General features: G+C 40.9%; 1 protein-coding gene across 1 annotated transcript in view; it reads right to left on the reverse strand.

The window, feature by feature from the left end:
* DCP1A (decapping mRNA 1A) overlaps nucleotides 1–20,680 on the reverse strand; it is a 41,487-nt gene that overhangs the window by 11,556 nt on the left and 9,251 nt on the right. Inside the window, exons 4-5 of the mRNA XM_015428849.1 lie at nucleotides 10,878–10,944; nucleotides 8,053–8,179 (exon numbers count right to left, since the gene is read on the reverse strand). Coding sequence (XP_015284335.1) covers nucleotides 8,053–8,179; nucleotides 10,878–10,944 — 194 coding nt within the window. The remainder of the gene's footprint in view (nucleotides 1–8,052; nucleotides 8,180–10,877; nucleotides 10,945–20,680) is intronic.

The raw sequence follows: 20,680 nt of genomic DNA on the forward strand, positions 1-20,680 counted from the left end.
TTTTTAAAAACCTTTTAGTTTATTGGAAGCTTGTGGCATATTCATTTCACGAGATGCCGTCTAAGCACTCTGCTTCCATTAGCAAACCCAGGATGTCTAAGGGTTGGGTGCCCCCTGCGGAAAAGGCAAACGCATGGCCATCAGTTGGCTAGGGACCTGCCCCCTACAAAGCCTGGCCCTTCTTCGGCCATGGCTGGCAACAAAAAAATTACCCCAGGTGCCTGCAAGGTCTGGGCGCAGCAATACTTCAAAAGGCTCCCCCTCTGGCAAAACCCCTGCTGTAACCGCAGCAGTTGATAATTCAGCCATCCTGCTGGGAATTGCTCAGATACTTGAGCCCCCCGCTCGCGAGAAGGGCGGGGTAAAAATACTAATAAATAAAGAAATAAAGAGTGCTTCAATTAAATGGACAGGCAGTTCACATCAGCAGTGCAGACAACACCTGCACATGGGAGCAGAGCTAAGAGGCAGTATTCCCCAGCGGAGTCCATCTCTTTAAGTGATTCCAGGGAAGAGGAAGTCCAGAGACATCCCTTACGCAAAAAGAGGTGTACCAGATGGCACAAGTCTCGAGCCACAAGGGAACATCAACTCGGGATCAGGTGACTCTTCCTCGAACAAGGATTCTGCCCATGCTACAGGGGATTACTAGGGGAAAGGAGCACATATACCCAGTTTACCACTTTGGGCCTGGAATGGTATGGGGATCTGAACTGCCAGATGCTAACAGGGCTTCTCTGGCCTTTAACAATGCAAAAGACCCCCTGGGCATTCATTTGCCTAGAAAAATACAGGAGCATATTTTGCATGGGTATCATGTGGACATCTTTTTGTTATTAAAGCCTAACTGGGATGAGGGTATGCGTGGGCCCTGTTTTGAAAAAAGCAATTCCAGGTTGGCTGTAGAATGCAATTTTATAAACTGGATGTCTTGTTATGCAGTATTTATAAGGGGCTAGCTTTCAGCATACCCTGAGCATGGCTGGCACCTGGTTAACCACATGTCCAGTGTTTTGAAGGCTCGCACCATGGCCAACAAAACGGTGGCTATAGAATACAATGAGGCTTTGAGCAGAACTGTGATGCCTGCTTTGACCCAGGCTTTCCTGCTCTCGTAACGGGTCTCAGCCCTTTCGAGGTCCCCAGTCCCCTCTTCCAATTCCAGCAGGAAGAAGGAAGCATGATTGGGTACTTCCAATGCTTCCAACAATTCAAAACAATACTTCTAGTGTAGAAGCCCAATCTCATTGCAGGCTTTAGAGGCTTTGTTGGCATCATATCCAAATAAGAAAACAATGGCCTTTTTACACAATGGCTTTGGCTTCAAGGTTTCATATCCCCTTTTTGGGTCCATGAGTACCTACAGAATGTAGAAACCTTAAATCCGCCAGGGATCTTCCAGAAATAGTCAGAAAAAAAGGTTGCAAAGGAATGTACTGAGGGCAGGGTTGTGGGCCCCTTTACAGCACCACCTATCCCTAACCACAGGGCCTCTGGTGAATTCTGACTCATACATCATCTTTCCTATCCTCCTAAGGGTTCATTTGTTAATGATGCTATTTCACCTGAGTTCTTTTCAGTCAAGTATGCATCTTTTGACCATGCGGTTTGTTTGGTTCAATCCCATGCCCCTGGGACTCTCATGGAGAAATGAGACATTTAGTCTGCATTTTGCCTACTTCTTGTTCATTCCTCAGATTTTTGCTTCCTGGGTTTCAAGCTAAACAGCCTGTGGTACGTGGACAAAGCGATGCCCATGGGTTGCTCCATGGCTTGCACTACACCTTTGAAGCCTTTCGTTCGTTTTTGGAGTTTATAGTAAGGGGCCATTCTAATAGCCCTCTAGTGACCCATTACTTGGATGATTTTCTGTTTGTTGGCCCATCTGGTGCCCCAGATTGTGCCTATTGATTAGCCACTTTCCAAACTTTGGTGACTGAATTGGGGGTTCCTACTGCTGATGGTTAAATTGAGTGTCCTACTACTCAACTCACATACCTGGGCATATTGTTGGGGTCTAAACTGAGCATGTTGCACTTTTCTGATAAGCTTTCTGCCCTGTGGTCTTTACTGACAGGGATGATGGTTGCAAAAAAAATGCACCCTCAAGGAGATGCCATTACTATTGGGGCATCTCAATCTGCATGTAAGGTAGTGGCACCTGGCAGGGCTTTTTGCGCACATCTGGCTCAAGCCACAGCTGGTATTTCTGTGCCTCACCATCACATTAGAGTTACCAAGCAGATCTTAATGTCTGGCTTCAGTCCCTTGAAATATTCAATGGTGTAGTTCTCTGGCAGTCCAACTATGTTATGGGTGATACCCTCCATGTCCACTCCGATGCAGCCAGGAGCCTTGGTTTTGGAGTCTATTTTTCTGGCCATTGGTGTGCTCAGTGCTGGTCTACTCGTTGGCAGGAATCTTTTGAAAGACCTTACATTTTTGGAGTTATTTCCTATTGTGGTAGCCGTAGTCATCTGGGGTGCACATTTTAAAAATAAATGAATCACATTTTGGTGTGACAATCAAGCAGTGGTGAGCATTATTAATCACCAGTCCTCTCACTCTGAGCTGGTTATATGCCTAATATGTAAATCTGTTCTCACCTGCCTCACTAGTAACATTTCTTTCTCAGCAAAATTTGTTGCAGGTACCAGTAATGGCACTGCAGACGTGTTATCTTAGTTTTAGGAGGAGAGGTTCCAGAACCTGGCCCCCAACGCACTCTGGAACCTTGGGAACTCATGCTTTGGCAAGAAGTACTTCAATCTATTGCCCCTTCCACACACAGGTCCTACTTTCATGCATTTGGAGCTTTCCACACTTTTTGTGAGTCTACCAAGGCTAGCAGTTTGCTCCCTAGTTCAGAACATCAGGTGTTGATCTACTTGGCGCACCAGAGGAGTCACAGCTTGTCACCCAGGACTGTGGGTATTCATTTAGCAGCAATATTATTTTTTAGCAAGGCTGGGTGTGTGTGTGTGTGTGTGTTCCAGATCCTTGTAACTCCTTTATTGTCAGGGAAGCATTAGAACGATGGAAGAGGGCTACTCCCTCAGCCCGATTTCCACAGACTCATTACAACAAATTACTTTGTGATATCATAAGAATACTACTGCAAATATGTTGGTTGTCTAACAAAGTCACTTTGTTAAAAGCAGCTTTTATGCTGGCCTTTTTTGGTGCTTTTTGCTCCAGGGAAATATGTGCCCCTTCTCAGCGCAGTCATGATAATCCCCCCCATTTCATTCAAGAACATAAGTATTGTTGGTAACAAACTCCACATAATACTGCGTTGCTCCAAGACTGACCAACAGGGCAAAGGAACCTTGATTTCTTTGATTCAGGCCCCTTCTGGCATCCCTTGTGCAGTTCAAAGCATCAGTAAATTTATTTCTATCTGGCTGCCTGTTTCTGGCGTATTTTTCATTCATGCCAACAGTTCCTGCCTATCTAGACATCAGTTCGCCAGCATTTTGCACAAATGTTTAACAAGTGTGGGCCTCTCCCCTTCTGAATTTGGCACCCACTCTTTTCATATCAGCACAGCCACTACTGCTTCCAAACTGGGGGTCCTGTCCACTAAAATCCAATCCATTGGCTGCTGGTACTCTGTTGCCTTTCATTCTTATATCCGTTCTCAGTTCATCTAATGGATGTTTTATCTCAGTTTGCACAGGTTCGTTCAGAACGGTATGGATCGTCTGGCACAGTATTGTTTATTGGGCTGGGTGGTACATGGCCTCCTCTTGCTGGGAGGAGTCACCAGGCCTCGACATGCATCTTCAAGTTACCTGGTTTGGCCGAAGGACAATGTATTGGCCCCCCTGTTACAGATGGTGTCTCAGTTCGGTTTTGCCATGGTCTGCCTGATGCTTTAATTATTCAGCTAGGGGAAAATGATCTATCAGCTACAAAGGGGTCCGAATTACGTCTGGCCGTAACATAAAATCTCAGGATTCTCACAGCGAGAATTCCTCATACCGTGTCATTCTGGTTGGAGCTGTTGGAGCGTCAGGAATACAGAGCCACCAGGAAAAGTGGATTTGGCAAGAAGGTCTGCAAATGCACGAGAAAAGTCACTACGGCTTTGGGCAGCTCCATCATTAAGCATTCAAAAATTATTTTAGACAGGAGGCCTTATATAGGAAGGAAGTTCACCTCTTTGAATGGGGAATGGGTGTTTCGCTGTTCAGCAAACAGGATGCCCTGCTTTGTTGGCTGCAGGCTGGAAGGGCTCTCTCCTTCATTTGTTCTGTGGCAGTTTTGCACATCTGGGCAGATCCTTTTGGGGAGATGGGCCTATGTGCACACCTCCCCCGTTTGGGGACTCCCTTATGGGGTCTCGGGGTTTGAGCCATCACACGGTATGCCCAACTCAGGGGCTGTGTGCAAGCTCACCCCCAGGGTGACAAATGGTACCACTCAGTGGCTACCGCCCTTGCGATACCACTTATTCCCTTTCTCCCCATGAGGAAGCAGAAAGAACATCTTATAGCACATTTATGAAAGCCTATGATATGGCAGTGAAGACCACTAAGAAAGTGTTCTGTGTGACTACCATTGCGTCTGCAAACTTGCGCCCGACCCAACTATTGAGAACCATTTGCTCATTAACTACATTGCTGCAAGGCAAACAAAATAGTAGGGATAGCCATCTGCTGGTTGTCCCTGGCTGTGAGGCATTCGCAAGCTATTTCACAGATAAAGTCTTGTCGCTCTGCCAAGATCTTCTGACCACAATTGATGCAGTAAGGGAACTGGAAGCCCCTTGTCCATCTTCAGGTCCAGTCTTGGACCATTTTAGCTGGCTCTCACAAAAGGAAGTTGATAAGCCTACCATTTGCCCCCTTGACCCCTGTCCATCCTGGCTAGTCAAAGCCTGTGGGGATGGTATTTGGGTCCCCCTGGGAGAAATTATAAATTTGTCCCTTTCTTTGAGGACATTCCCAGTGGGATTGAAGGAGGCGGTGGTAACTTTAAAAAAAATCATTAGACCCCATGGTCTTAGCCAACTACTGCCCAGTTTCAAATCTATAGTTTCTGGGTAAGGTAGATGAGAGGGTGGTGGCAGAGCAGCTTCAGGTTTTATTGGATGATGCCTCCATTCTTGATCCTTTCCAGTTCAGTTTCCACCTTGGCCATGGGACGAAGATGGTGCCGGTTGCCCTCACAGATGACTTCCAGAGACATCTGGATCGAGGTGGGTTGGCACTGCTGTTATTAGCTCTAACAGCAGCATCTGACACAGTCAATTATGATCTTATGGCCCACTGCCTCACTGACATAGTAGTTTAGGAAACTGCCTTACAGTGGTTTTCCTCCTTTCTCCATGGTCCAGGGACAGAGGGTGGCGCTAGGTGAGACGGTCTCCCCGCAAAACCCACTAGAATGTAGAGTACCGCAGGGGGTGATCCTCTCACCAATGTTGTTTAACATCTCCATACTCTGCCAATTGCACTAGCTACCGGTTTGATGTAGTGGTTAAGTGAGCAGACTCTAATCTGGGAGAACTGGGTTTGATACTCCAGCCCTCCACTTGCAGCTGCCATAGTTCTGTCAGAGCTGTTCTTGAAAGAGCTCTCTCAGCCCCACCTACTTCACAGGGTGTCTGTTGTGGGGAGGGGAAGGGAAAAGAGTTTGTAAGCCACTCTGAGACTCTGAATGAAGGGCAGGGTATAAATCCAATCTCTTCTTCTACCAATTGAGTACCAGATCCATTTCAAGGTGCTGGTGTTGACCTTTAAAGCTTTATGCAGCCTGGGACCGACATATTTGTGGGACTGTCTCTCCCCATAGGTGCCCCAAAGAGCCTTACACTTTGTGGATAGCCATCTGCTGGTTGTCCCTGGCTCAAAAGATGCCTGCCTAGCCTCACCAGGGCCAGCACTTTTTTGGCCCTAGCCCCAGTCTGGTGGAACATTCTTCTGATCGAGATCAGGGCCCTGTGAGACCTGTTACATTTTCGCAGGGCTTGCAAAATGGAGCTGTTTCGTCAGGCTTTTGATCGAGGCAGCGGACATCTACCAGCTGGCCTCCCTATTATTGCTCAGCCCTGGCCACTCATTTCCCAGCTGTAGGAGTTGAAACTGAATATACTGCACTGCCCACTTTAAATGTTTTTAATTGGTTTTACTGTATTAATTTTAAATTGTTATTTATTGTCTGCTTGACTTATTTTAAGATTGTATCAATTTATTGTTGTGAGCCGCCCTGAGCCCGCTTGCGAGAAGGGCAGGATATAAATCAAAATAATAAATACATAGATTTGTTACTCTTGGGTTTTCCCTAGCAGGCAGGCTGAGGGGCGTGTTATCAAGCAGCACGTGAGATGCTCTATGTTTGGATCCACCCCCATGCGTCGCCAATGCTTCATGGTCTGTAATCAATAAAAGTTGTGGCTCATTTTATTCCAAAAGTCGATGTGGTATAATTTGTTACGTTGTGCACGACCTCTCTTCACTAAGCCCTGGGCCTGCAATCAGACCCTCCAAGTGGCATAATAGATAAAAGGTGCTCTGAGCTTACAGGGTGGTGTACACTTTTGAATCAGTTGTTGTAATTCAACCTGTCCTATCTCTTTATTAGGCTTCTACAGAGAGGGGAAGAGGACCGCACTGATTTAAACAGAAACGTTTTTGACAACTTTACAGGAGGGTCAGATTTCTAAATGTGGATTTGTTATTCAACTGCCAAACTTTCAAGAGGAACACCTGTGCATTTAACATCTCTCAGCCCTTTTAAAGTCAAGGGTCCTTTCTAAACTTCCACTTTTTTTCACAGGAACTCTAATTTCTTCCCTTCTCCTTGCCAAATTCCAGTTCCTTTCTCTCACCCACCATTTCTACTTTCAGGAGGAGTAGTGAAAACAAAAATTGTTTGCGCTATCAGGAATGGGACTAACTATGCCTGATATCTTGAAGGAGCTGATCTTTATCCTGAGTATATCCGGGGGGAGGGGGGGGGGGATTGTCTTCGCTTTTGAGAACCTGGGTAGTAATGGGGAAAACACTGAACTGCTGGATTTGTGCCCAGCATGCTGTACTAAAAGGAACTTTTGGGAACTTTGTATTATACAGAATAAATTACAGTCCAAAATAAGGTTATGAAAAGGTAGAATGGAGGAATTCCTATCAAACATAAAATACTGAGGGAAAATACACTTACATATCTGTCAGATAAGGTATTGTTCCCTCCAAAATAACAACAAACTGCCAAAAGATTCTCTCATCGTTTCTCCTTGCAGTTTTTCAGCCACTGCCATTAGGGTACTATCTGTGTTAGTCTGAACTTGACATTATTATGTTATTCTTAAAAATAATCTTTGGCGGTTCTTTAGTTTTCTTTAATGAATGCAAGTAATTCTAGCTTGGATAGACTTCAGTGTGCCTAAAATTATTGTTCTGGGGAAGCTGAAAGCCTTTAGCCTCATGATTCAACATCCCCCGAAGCATTCTAAGATTGTGATGCATGGCCTATGATGATTCACTGCTCATTCTATTTCACTCAGTGAGTCTGGGGAAGGAGAAAGAAAACAGATTGCTTTGTAGTGTAGGAACTCATAAGAAGATTCTCTGGAGACTAACACTGAGCCTACAGTTACTTGGGAGTACTTAAAAACTGAGAATTTGAAACATTTTTCCTAACTTACCTGAAGTTTAACCAAGTTTGTACAAGTATACTTGTAGCACAAGAGCAAAAGGTGTCCATGCGCACTGATTTATTTTAAAGATCGCAAATAAAAATTACTTTGCAGAAGCCTATTTCTGCTTTATGTAGTATGGTACATGGAGGAAAATGTTTTATCTATTGACAGGGAAACTGGACACTACAGCCCAATTTGCAAATGCTACAGTTAGAAAAAAGTGGTTTATATGAGAAAGAATGAATCCCTCAAGCAAGACATGACTGAGGATGTACGATACAGTTATAAAGGAATAAATATGCAGTAAGAACCTGATCTGGCTGTACTTGGAATCAATTGGAAACAATTTCTAGTGCAATTAATTAATAATAATAAAAAAAGAACAACTACACACTCCCTTTCCTTACCCGGTCATATTCAACCTTGGCTTTGCTAAGCATCTCTAGGATATCAATTGACCTGTTTTCACTGCAACCATTAGTTCTGCTTGGGCTTTTTCTGTCCTGTGATCTCCGAGCTTCTTCCTGTACCACTCTATAACAGAGGAGAAAACACTGTACATGATTTGTAACTTTATTATGCATGAAGTTATATACAGGAACACTCTATTCAAATTAAAAATCTGAATACGTGCTTGACGAATGCTGCGTTCCAAAGCAGAAAACATAACTCCATAAGTATCAGGCTATATAACTAATAGCTCACGGGAAAACCAAAAGGCGCTATCATAACAATCACAGAAGATGTCAATCACTCCACAGCTCTTTTTCCAAGGATGCTGGGACAAATGAACTCCTTGTGATACAGTTTCAGAAGGTAGCCATGTTGGTCTACAGTGGAACAGATAGATTCAAGTCCCATAACACCTTAGAGATCAATAGGATTTTGGGGGTATAAGCTTTTTAGAGTCAAAACTCCTTTTGTCAGATATGAGTTGGAACAGAGATCTCTGTCCTTATATCCCAGTCAGAAGGTGGGAGGGGTATTGCAGAGAAGGAATTCAGGATACAATACACATAGTAATTAATTTGTTTAGAGCAGAGAGGAAACCCCTGGAGGCAGAAAATTAGCATCAGTAGTGAAATAAGGATCTTATATGTCACTATTCAGCCCGGGGGGGGGGGTGTTCATTGTTCTAAACTTGTAAATGAACTCAAGCTCAGCGAGGAACAGGAGATTACTGAACTTGAGTTCATTCACAAGTTCAAAATGGATCCCCCCCCAGGACTGAATAGGGACACAGGGTTCTTATCTCATTGTGTGTATAAAGTGCAGTCAAATCATAGCTGACTGCAGCAAGGGGCTTTCGAGGCAAGTGAGAAGCAGAGGTGGTTTGCCATTGTCTTCCTCTGTAGTCTTCCTTTGTGGTCTCCCATCCAAGTACCAACCCTGCTTAGCTTCAAAGGTCTGGCAAGATGGAGCTATACCATGCTGCCTTCCTTCTCTCTCATCTCGCGATAGATGGTAATTCACAGCTCCTCTTTCCTACCTTCTTGCACAGTCAACCACAGTTTAAACTAACTCTAGTTACCCATGACATATGAATGCAGGTGTATGTATTAACCAGTTAGTTTTAACACCACCACCCCGTTAACCAAGATATAAATTTTCATATGTTATGGATTATCAGATGTAGTATTCATATAAGAACAAAACAGCAGGCAGTTTGTTCATGTTTAAATGCTGCCTTTGTCTGTTGATCTGAACCAGAGTTTGCAGTTAACCAAAACCTGAAACCATAGTTGAAGCTGATTATGGAATCAGGAGCATTGCCTGTGTACTGGCCTATCATGTTTCTGGAGTTTTGCAGTAGATGGTTAAGCCTGCTGCTCATTTTACTTGTTTACTTCTACAGCGCTGTTTTCCATGGCAGAAGTGGTTCTCCACTGTGCAGCCCATTTACTCCAATACTAGGTGCTTCTGTTCATAGAAGACTATGTTTTTTTAATGAGCTGGAACTGTCCAACACCAGAGGATTACCTCTGCAAATGGACAAAGAAGCAGAAGCAAGGCACAGGATCTGCCAGAAATTTAGTTTACATTTGAAAGGCTTTAATAAGTCAGAGCTCATTTCATCAGATGCATGAAGTGATCATTTATTAGGCAGACATATTTATACCAAAAGCTGCAAACTACAAAAAGACTGTGAGGGGAGAAATGTTACAAAGGGTTTAAAGCAAGATCCAATAAAAAAGTAATCAATCCAGTGAGAGTGAAGACCACTCCCAACTGTAGTAGTAGTAGTACAAACAAAATCAGGTCTAATCTAAGAAAGTATAGGGTAGAATATGATAAGCAGACCCAATTAGAAATATATATACTTGTAGCATAACCAACTAACATCTGTAATGGAGAGAATATGCTATCAACACCTACAGCGAGCAGTTCTTGTTCACACCAGGGTAGGGTGGGGATATAGTATTAAGCTTTAGGATTCAGCAATTTCAAGTTGGGATTCTCCACTTGAAGTTCTTCTAAGAGTCACTGATCACCTACAGATCAACAACAGAATGACTTGGAAGATTAAAATCTTCATTTGCTTCTGAACACTGTAATTTTTAATGTCAGATTTATGTCTGTTCTTTGGTTTGCGTAGGGATTTACTGTTTATCCAAAGTAGAGAGTAGAAAGGCATCGTTGACACACAATAGGCAGGTATTACATTGGAGAATGAGACCAAGATGGTACAGCTAATGTTATTAGGTCCTGTGATAATATTGTTTGAATTTCACCCTGCATTTTCCATATTACCCATATTTCATAACCTACTTTGCCTATCTATCTACACTTGTGAGTGGTCCTCACCCACTCAAATTGTGACTGGATCTTGTTTTACACTGGCCTGTTTTCTAACATTGCCCTGCACCATCACAACTGCTGCTTACAGCTTTTAGTATACGTATATTGGATAAACACTTTATGCATTTCATGAAGTGAACTTTCACCCATGAACACTTATTCTGGAATAAAAAGTTTTTGGATCTATGATTAAGTCTTGATTTCTGACCTGCCTGTGAGGGAACACAAATGTTCTGCGTGGACTTTCATAAAATGAGATCTCATTGTTAAGTGGTGCTTGTTCTAAATACAGAATTAAGGAAATCTGAAAACAAGGCAGTATTGCAAAAAATGGCATTATATAATGTGACAGAAATGTGATTGATAGCAAGTATGCACAGTTTCACCACCAGTACTATAAAACCAGGCAAGCAATACTGAAGCTTGTACTTACTTAGCCATGAGTTTTGCTATTCGATGACAGTCATTCTTATCATAGAACCAGATACTGTAAATTGACACTAGAAAAAATATTTTTAAAAGGTCACCATAAAATTATATAAAAGAATTCCAAGTAAAAACCAAAAGAAAGCAGGTTGCTTAAGTTACTAATTGATATCTCACCATAATTTCTCCAATAAAAAGAAATATTACCATGAAAGTCCAAATACTCATGAAAGCAATAACAGTAGATAATAAAACAAATATTTGCTTAAGGAATTACACTTGCTAGTATTGTTTAATACAAATTAGCCACATTAAAAACAAAACATTTTTCCAAGCAAAACTTGAATCTTCAAGCGTAAAAAAGTTGCATACCCAAAGCTTCCACAGTTGACAGGTTAATCAGAAGTAAAAGATAACACATGTACTTAAGACAGTATAGAACATTAAAGAAAAATACAGTGCCACTCAACAACTTCAGTCCATTGATAAACATACTAAAACTATGAATCACTGCATTTATTGCTCAGGAGCCATGATACCGTGTTTCCCCGAAAATAAGACACTGTCTTATATTTATTTTTTCTCAAGAAGACACACTAGGGCTTATACCACAAATGCATAGAAATCCTGCTAGGGCTTATTTTTGCGGTAGGTCTTATTTTCAGGGAAACAGGGTAGGTGTTTTTTTAAAAAACAACAACAACAACATAATCTAGTCACAGACCTTCACAACAAACTTGACATTGATTGATCTCTTACCACCATTTCTTCAAGAAAAGTAATATCACTATGATATTCTCAATATTCATTAAATAATAAAACAAATATTTGCTATTCAAGGTTGTGAATGAACATTACAACTCTTCTTTTGAATATCTAGTTCTTATTGGTACACTAGATTCAAAATTAATCGTCATTTTAAGGGCACGATCCACATTTGAATTAATGGGGAAATTATTTATTTGCAATTCCATTACCACCCATAGTACTATATTCTTATTAGTATGCCTTTATTCAAAGATCTAATTCTTCCGCCTCAGCAAAAAAAAAAAAAGGAGCTGCTTTTCTACTGCCATTCTTCCCACCCATGGGGCACTAGTGAAGCCAAGCACATAGAACTTTACAACTCTGACTGACCAAGGGAGTGCTTTTTTTTTTGCATAATCTAGATAAGATCTTTTTACACACACACACACACAATAATAAAACCTTAGCTCTTTTAGGTTCAAAAGGATCAGAACCCTTATGGCATTTTGGACTACAGGGAGGGGAAAGTTAGGATTCAGATGCTTGTAAACCAAGTTTCAGTATTGTTGACACCATAAGCAAGTTGGGATTCAGCAACCAACTGCCTCCCATCTGCCTTTTAAAGAAAAAACGTTAACTCATCTCAAGATACAATAGCTTCTGGATATCAATTAGAATGTTCAGCAATTGTCAGACCATTTGGGAAGGTATCTCATTTCTAACTTAAAAATGAATATTTTTCTGCATACCTGGGGAAGCTTGGGTATACAGAAACCACGTTTGTGGATGGTTTCGTTTCACTGTCACACTGACAGGCATTTAACTGTTACTTTATTACTAGAGAGAATTACAATGTTATTAGGATAAATCAGTAAATTCACTTACAGGCTTTCCATAATTAGGGCCTCAAAAAAACACATCTCCAAAAATAGGTCAGATTCTCTATCTCAGTAAATACATTTTTCACTTGCTTGGAAAACCACTGGTAAGTTGTATTATTTTTTTACTTTGTAAGGTGCCTCAAGCAGGTCTCTGGAGATGTAGCATACACATTTCTCTATATAAACCCTACCAAAACTATTAAAAATTATTTATCTCACAGAATGAATGTTATCCTAAAATAAGCCTGGGGAAATTTTGGATACTTAGAAGACTTCAAATAGCGCAGAGATTTGCTTCAAGAACAAATGTTTCATTTATGTATATTGAATGTGCTCCCACACAAAGTGTGAACAGCCAACAAATAGCACGCAAACAAGTAAATACAATAGATTCTGCAGTTGGCAGATTTTCCAAGGTTGTCAAAATTGTTTTCTTAGATGTTATATAGAGCAGTGCATTATAAGATTTACATGTAAGCTCTTTCAGAACTCTTGGGCAACTTCCACTATATCTAGCAGTATTCAAGTACCAAAGACAGAACGACAGGATTTCACTCATCCAACCACTTCATTAAGGACCTTGGCTATCTAAAAACATAGGGTTTAACACCAAGGTCACAATGAGAACCGTGGATTGCATTCTCATTGTAAAACTTAACAGCAGAAATCAAAAGGCCATCATGATAATTCTACCATTTTAAGAATGGCATCAAACACTGATTATAACAGGTATAGGCAAATCACAGAAGTGTATAGCATTTCAATGTTTTTCTTTTTGGAGAAAATGCAAAACATGTTGCAAGCCAATACTTCCCTCAAAGCCTCATTATTTTTTACAGGAGGCTTACCACATGTGTATTTTAAACACATAATTATTTTATTACTACTTCTAACAGTAAAGTGGGAGGCTCAGTAATCAGGAAAGCAACAAAACCAAGCTAATCACAGACAAGAGAGGATTTTCTGCATACTTATATTTAGGGAGTAGTATGCAGAAAAACAATATTGCAGAGAAAAAAACAGGCATTTTTTTTAATGAAGATTGAGAATGCTCCAGGAAACATGGAATGGTGAATGCAACTGAGAGCAATTTGGGAGGGGAGCAGAGGGGAAAAAGGAAACGTCCTGCTCAAGCAGTTTCTGTTATCACCAAGAGAAGGGTCTATAACAGACATCTAAATGGGAACAGCAAAAAGCAGAGGCAAAAACTGAAGAGGCAGGACAGGTTTGGACCAAAGAACCAATATGGAAGGATATTTAAATTAAAAGTTGAAACACAAGATTAATGAACTCTAAGAAATGTTAAATTACAGTAGACACAGAAAGTTATTTATGCCTTTTCCTGCCCCAGTTCTAGGCCTTTAGTCTGAGAAGGGTAAAGAGATTTTGTATTGTCACCTCTCCTGCCAGCAAAGTTCCCCCTTCACCTGAACACTGTACCTTTCATATTACTCCAAATTTCCACACATGTTCTGTCATCCTGTACCAGCCATTTATTTTGTCAGATGTGTTACAGTAATCCAAGGTACCTACAATTTCTACTGAGTTCCCTCACTAGGAGGAACAAGTGTTAAGGAGGAAAAGGCTACGGTTAGATGGCAAAATGTAAGAGCAGCCTAGAAAGACAGCTTAATGGAATAAACAACAGTCAGATAGCAAAATTGTTCAAAGCTGTCCACTGAAGCAGAAATAGGCCTGCATCCAAAAGTTAACCCTGTCTGACAACATATCAAATAAGTCAGTATTTCCTATCAGCAATGAGCCTGAAGGAGTTGCCCTGGATACCAATCAGAACCATTTAACATGAAAGGCACGTTACCAAAGTAGCCCCAAAGATTACCCATAAGTCAAGAGCTCTGTGTTTAGAAACAGACATGCCATAACTTGAAGATACTCTCTTCCTAACATCCAAGGACAGAGCCATTATTTACTCTGCAGTGCTCCTAATTACCCTATAGTCAAAATGAAAAAGTGATATAGTTTAATTCACACATTGTTGGATTTTCATCACTCATTTTACTGCAATTCCCATTTTTAAAGCTGAAACCCATTTAACACATCATTGCAAGTTCTCCAGTAAGATTTTTATTTGTTCTTTTAAACAAAACCAAAAGTGCCCCAAACATAATTTTACCACAACTTAATCTGTGGCGAACAACTATTATTCTTAAATTGAGTGACCAGTTGCTTTTCCTAGTTTTCATTTACAACAGTCATCCATAGTCAGTAAGAGATTTTTTTCTGTAGTACTAAATGTACCTGATAGTGGAAGTTCAGTGTACAATGGATGTTATTTTATCTTTGTAAAATAACAATGAGAAAAATTTCATTAGTTCAAGGGTACAGCCCTCACGTAGAGCACATGTTAGCCATTTCAACCGAGGCCTGGAGCCTTCAATTTAAAAAGGGAGAAGGGTTCAAATACCCAGGTAACAAGGTACACTACCTATTTAACTGCCACGCTAACCACTTAGTTAAATCCATTAAAAACTGGTATTTTTTCACTAAGACTAGCTAAAGGAAAAAAATAACATGCTTGAACACACTGCTTGCTAGCTAAAATGACCAATGTTAATCTAGCATACAAACACATAATTTGACAATTTAAGTTGAAGAAACAAATTAAAAGTGGAATGCCAGAAAAAAGAATGAAATGCCAGAAAAAAAGGGGTGGGGGTGGAATGCCAGAAAAAACGATTCTGGACAGGAAAGCTTCAGATATTAGGATGGTGAAAGAAAACACATGCCTAAAGTGGATATCAAAGCCAAGTACTAATGGATTTGCCCTAAACAAAGCTAGTTATCTAAGACAGACAGGACAGAGATAAGTACTTTGCAACAGAAACTCAGAACAAGAAAGTGAATGGTGATAACACATTAGCTTGTTGGATCACACTGTTCTACATATCTGGCTGCCCTCAGCTTAAACTCCATTAAAAATCCTAAATGCAATTTTACCATTACTCCCTACCGAAATAGCAACAGCAGACTCATTCCTTATCTTGCCAGAAAGCTAAGTTAAAGCAGTTGTTAAAGATTCTTTCCTCTTGTATGACCAAAACACATGCCATTCTGACAAACGTGGCAATATCCAACAGGTGATAGTTCTTAAATCTGCTGTACACACTGATATTTTTACTCAAGGAATAAAGAGAGAGCCAGGCTACCAATTTGAATTTTACAAAGGAATCCGTTGTTATAGCAAAGAGAACAGCTAACTTGTATTTTAAGTACACTCTTCAAGGAGTAAATCGTCTGTGCTGCACTCAACTGGAAAAAAGGAAGCACACTAGCAAGCAAATAGGCCAGGTGTGTGTATGTGAGGGGAATACAGATGTTTCTTCAGATCTGTCTGCCAAACCCATCTTTTAGCACCATGGAAACTAGTTCTGTACATCAAGAGGAAAATATCAGATACAAAGGGAAAGTTGTAAGCGAAACAAATCTGGAAACCTACTTCTTAGAGACATTTACAGGTAAGTTCAAAATTGTTCCACATATTTTCGTAATTGAGCCCCTGAACTACTTTAGTCAACTCTGCATCTATTCATCCTTAGACTACTAAATATATGATGTTTGACTTTCAAGCCTTTTATGAACTAAAGATAGGCTAGTAATCCCATAAGAAACTAAGGCAAATTAAGGTTTGTTTTTTTAAAATTCACAGTCATTTTCTGTTTATGCTGTGGAGTGGTTCCCCCACACACACCTGCCATCGTTGAGCTGTACGCCTTCCTATTATGTAGACTAATAACTCCAGTTCTACTAGAATAACAATTTGTGTAATTATCAAAGAAATCATTCTCCACTTAGTCATTTACAAATAAAAGATTGGAGTTTCGTACCAGTCTTTCCCACCATTTTTGAAGTTAGTTTGGTGACTTTTTCTCATCACTGATTAAAGGATACGTGGACAACTATGTTGAATTAAAATAACTGATTTTAACAGATTTAAATAACGGTTTTTAAAATTGTAATTGTTATATCCTGAAAAACCCTATGCTTGAAAAAAACAGGAATTATTTTAAAGCACCTCACTGCCGTTCGCCCTTCTTTAGAAACAATGGCAAAGCTGAAGAAAATGTTTTCATGAGCAGCCACAGAAACATATTAGGGTCAGTGAAGGGGCAACTGAGTTTAGATTCAAGGAGATATGCTTAAAGCATTAACATTGTACTTAGAAGACTATAGCCACATTCTGGTAAGAGTTATTTTAAAAATGTATATCCCATCTTCTCATCATGTTGATGTTCAAGGTGGTCTGCATAAAAATTAATATCAACAGAAGGTCTCAGTACGGTCCAAAATCCAAATTTACAGGTGTAACTTTGAAGTGATCTCCATGGAATTTTGTTGGGATTCTAATGTCTAAGGAGAATGGATGCTCAGAGGCAGAACCACTACTACCCTTTTTTAAGGAGTTTGGGAGAAATATGTTAATTGTAAAATAAGAGTCAGTAAGAGTGAAGAGGATGGAGCAAGTGAAATGCAAGAGTCCAAAATTGTAAAATGCAAGGTGAATACATTTTGAACTACACACAAACTAAGAGCAGCTACCAAGTATTAGCATTACTACAATGCCCTTCATAAACAGGACCCAGTACTACCACAGTACTAGGTCTCTCCTTTTACGTTAAAAGTCAATGGAGATAGTATAAAGTGAAGCTGATGTCTTCGTAAAAGCTCCAAAGGGTGTAAGCATTCCTCAGTTGCATCTGCAATCAAACAGCCCCCCTTTTGCTACAACTAAACCATTAGAGAGAGCAACAGCTATTTAAAATGTTTTAGTTCAGTCAGAACTCAGATGTACTTCTGTTGTATGTTTTGCAATTATAACTATAAAAAAGGGAAAAGTTTAAACAGCTGTAAGTAAATTTTCTCTTAAAGTGCACAGTAAATTTCAATCCTGCCCCTTTGAGTCTTGATTTAGTTTCCTTTATACAGCTCTTGTTCCTCTTAAATTCCGTGGTTTAAATTTTAAAAATGGTCACCTATGATGCTATGTTATGTATTTTATAATCTATTTTTAAAATCTTTTTAATATAATTTAGTTTAGTTTTTTTGTTAAACTTTCTATTTCTATATTTTAACTGGAGTTTTTAACTTGTATATTTGTATACCTGAATAATGTTTGTTTTTGTGAACTGGATCTGGTCGTGGACTGTAATATAATTTTAAAAAATCAAATCTTCCAATTTTTATATAGCTTTTGCACCCTAACAAAAAAATTTAAAGACAGGAGACTAAAGCCTTGAGTAGAAATCAGTAGGAAGGCAACTTCTAATGGCTGATAAATAATTTATTCAGTACTGTCCCCCAACAATGCATTTTGTGCATTTCTAAAAATTTTGTTCCACAGAAATGAGAAATTATACCTCATTTTTTCATCAGATTCATATTTGGTACTATGACTTCTGAACAAAACTGCAAGACATTTCCCCCCAGTGACCAAGACATATTGGGCAGAAATGTTTAACACCCCTTTTTAAAATTTAAATTGTTATAATGTCTGAGAAAATTCATATATGCTATTATTGAGATCATGCACTAATAATTGTGGACCATTTCCTCAGCTGTTGCCTCCGGCTCGATAATTATCCGAGCAATTAATAAAATACAACTCATTTTGGAAGTGTGTAATACAATGTGAGCACCATGAAATCCTCAGTTCACATTTCACCTCAGCAACAAGAGCCAATGCAGATAGTGCTTAAGGGACTAGAAGCATCAGCAGCACTACCTTTCTGCTTGCCCCAGGTCCTCTCCAGCAGAAAGCAGGAATTACCGTCCTGGGCCTTAAGAATGGCTATGACTTATGCTGCAGCACCCATGAAACTTTAGCCCAGTTTAAAGATGATTCTGGTGGGTAAGAAATTACCCATGCAGTGTTACACATGCAAGCCCATTACACATGAAATATATGTTAGCATATTGGCACAATGGCCACTAAGCAGGGCCGGCTCGCTCACTAGGCATTTGCCTAGAGTAAGCCGACCCTTGGGGTGCCAAACTGCACCCGCCCCCTGCCAAAAGCCCCCCCCCCGGAAGCGAGGAGGGAGGAAACGCCCCCTCGCCGCTGCGCTCGGGGCCTGTCCCGAGGCGCAGGTGGCCTGCAGGGCAGGGAGGAGGCGGATGGCGCCGCCTGAAGGGCCCAGCGGCAGGGCGTCTCAGGTAGGTGTGCGTGGTGCATAGAGGGGGCTGGAGCAGACCTGCTGCTGCTTCCTCCTCCGAGACAGGCCTGCTCGGACCGGACGACTCCTCCACACCGCCCTCAGTGAGTCTCCTTGGCGCCGCCCCCGGGGGAGCGAGGGGACGGGGCGCACGCGGCTGGGGGGGTCCCGGTCCCCCCGGGAGGAAGGAGAGATAGGGGGAAGCAGGCAGGGGGGGAAGAAAAAACAGAAGGGCTGCCCTCCGAAGAGCCTTGTAGCCCCCTCTCCCCCACTGCCCGATGCGCCCCGCTTAACACCCGCCTTGAGCGCCGGAGAGGCACACGGCGGCGGGGGGGAAGACACAAGATGAGGGAGGGCGCCACAAGGCAGCCTCGCCTGGGGGGCCCGTTACTTTCGCCTAGGGCGCCAAAAAACCTCGGGCCGGCCCTGCCGCTAAGGCTACAGATCTCTATCGTGCTACACGTGCACATGTGGCAGCTAAGATCCCAATTTAAACATGACATCAGGTGTATGCAAAGAGACATAAGTAAATTCCTCTTGCCCACCAGCAGCATATTTAAACTGAGCCATAGTTAAACTTCACTGGGATTTGAAGAAAGTTTCAAATATGATTGGTACTAACCACAGTTAACTCAGCAACAGTGCAAGCCTTACATACAAACAGCCTTAGATGAGCTTTCATTGTCTTAATATTATTCCCACATCTGAAACATGGGGATAACCCTAGCCTATCTTTTAGGAACATTGTAGGTGCTAATGAGAAAGTATGCAAAGTGTTATGAATACCTGAAAAGTGATGTATCTGGGTTGTTGGGTTTTTTGTGATCTCTCTAACTTCTTACTCCAAGTGTACTTGGAATGTTAGTTAAGCTTTGTTGTATTGCTAACAGATGTTCCAGCTATAGGAATGTAAAGTTTGTGGTTTATACATTTTGTGCAAATAAATGTATTTAATTATGCTGTAGTTAGCAGGTGGGGGGGGGCAGCTTGACAAGCATTCAAATTGAAATTTAAGCCGTCCTACATGCCAATGAAGTGATACTAAATTAGTTGGATGAAGAAAAGAGGAAGCATTGCTATCTAGTATCTACTTGGAAGGTCTCCCTTGGTTTTACATGATTCATACATGAGCCCTACTTCTCACAACATAACATGAAATGGTAAAACGACTTCAGAATGCACTTGACAATGTCCCTCAATACAATAAAAATTCCAAACATAGAAGACTAGACATCAAGTTTTTTAGCCCTTTTACATATGCATATTTTTTATAATTTTATTTTTATTTTCTCAAAAGAAAGTTGGGATACAGAAGGAAAAAGGGGTTTGGGGAAATAGGAATCCATCAAAAAATTTCAAATGTCATGAATATCACGTGCGCACATTTTTTTGTGAGGAAGTATTTAATCGTATGAACCTTCATACTACAGTGGTATCCCAACATGTTTACTAGCTCTTTTGCTGTTTGTGAATGCTTGGTTCAAGATATTTTCAATGAGCCTTGAGTAGCATCTTTAAGTACACACCCTGAAGGGCATGTTTTTAAATATATTACAGACTACCTGCTATGCAGCAATAGTTCACATCATGTTCCTCATCCACTCGCATTTGACATTAACTTAGGCCATCACACTTGAAGAATGCTATCATTCCTCATTAACTAACAAACTGAGACAGATGTTCCAAGTTAAGATCAGACAGAGTATGCAAACAGTCACTCTTCAGGAGGTTGAGAATAGCTATTACTTCACACTGCTTATTAGCACAGGTCTGAGCAGGTCACAATGTATGTTTTGACCTAGATAACCCTCTATGGTCTGAATCCCTCCTATCTAAAGGACTGTCTCTCCTTTTGTATGCCAGTAGCTAACAACTTCTTCTCAAATGGAGGTTCATTCATACTGGCCTGTTCTATAGTTTTGGGCAACTGCTCTAATTCTTTGGAATGGGTTGCCATTAGAGGCTAAGTGTGTGCTGTCTTGGGTGAGTTTCAAAAGAGGGGGCAGGAAAGC

Source organism: Gekko japonicus, unplaced genomic scaffold (assembly GCF_001447785.1).
Source record: "Gekko japonicus isolate JY-2015 unplaced genomic scaffold, Gekko_japonicus_V1.1 scaffold773, whole genome shotgun sequence".
Classification (NCBI taxonomy): Eukaryota; Metazoa; Chordata; class Lepidosauria; order Squamata; family Gekkonidae; genus Gekko; species Gekko japonicus.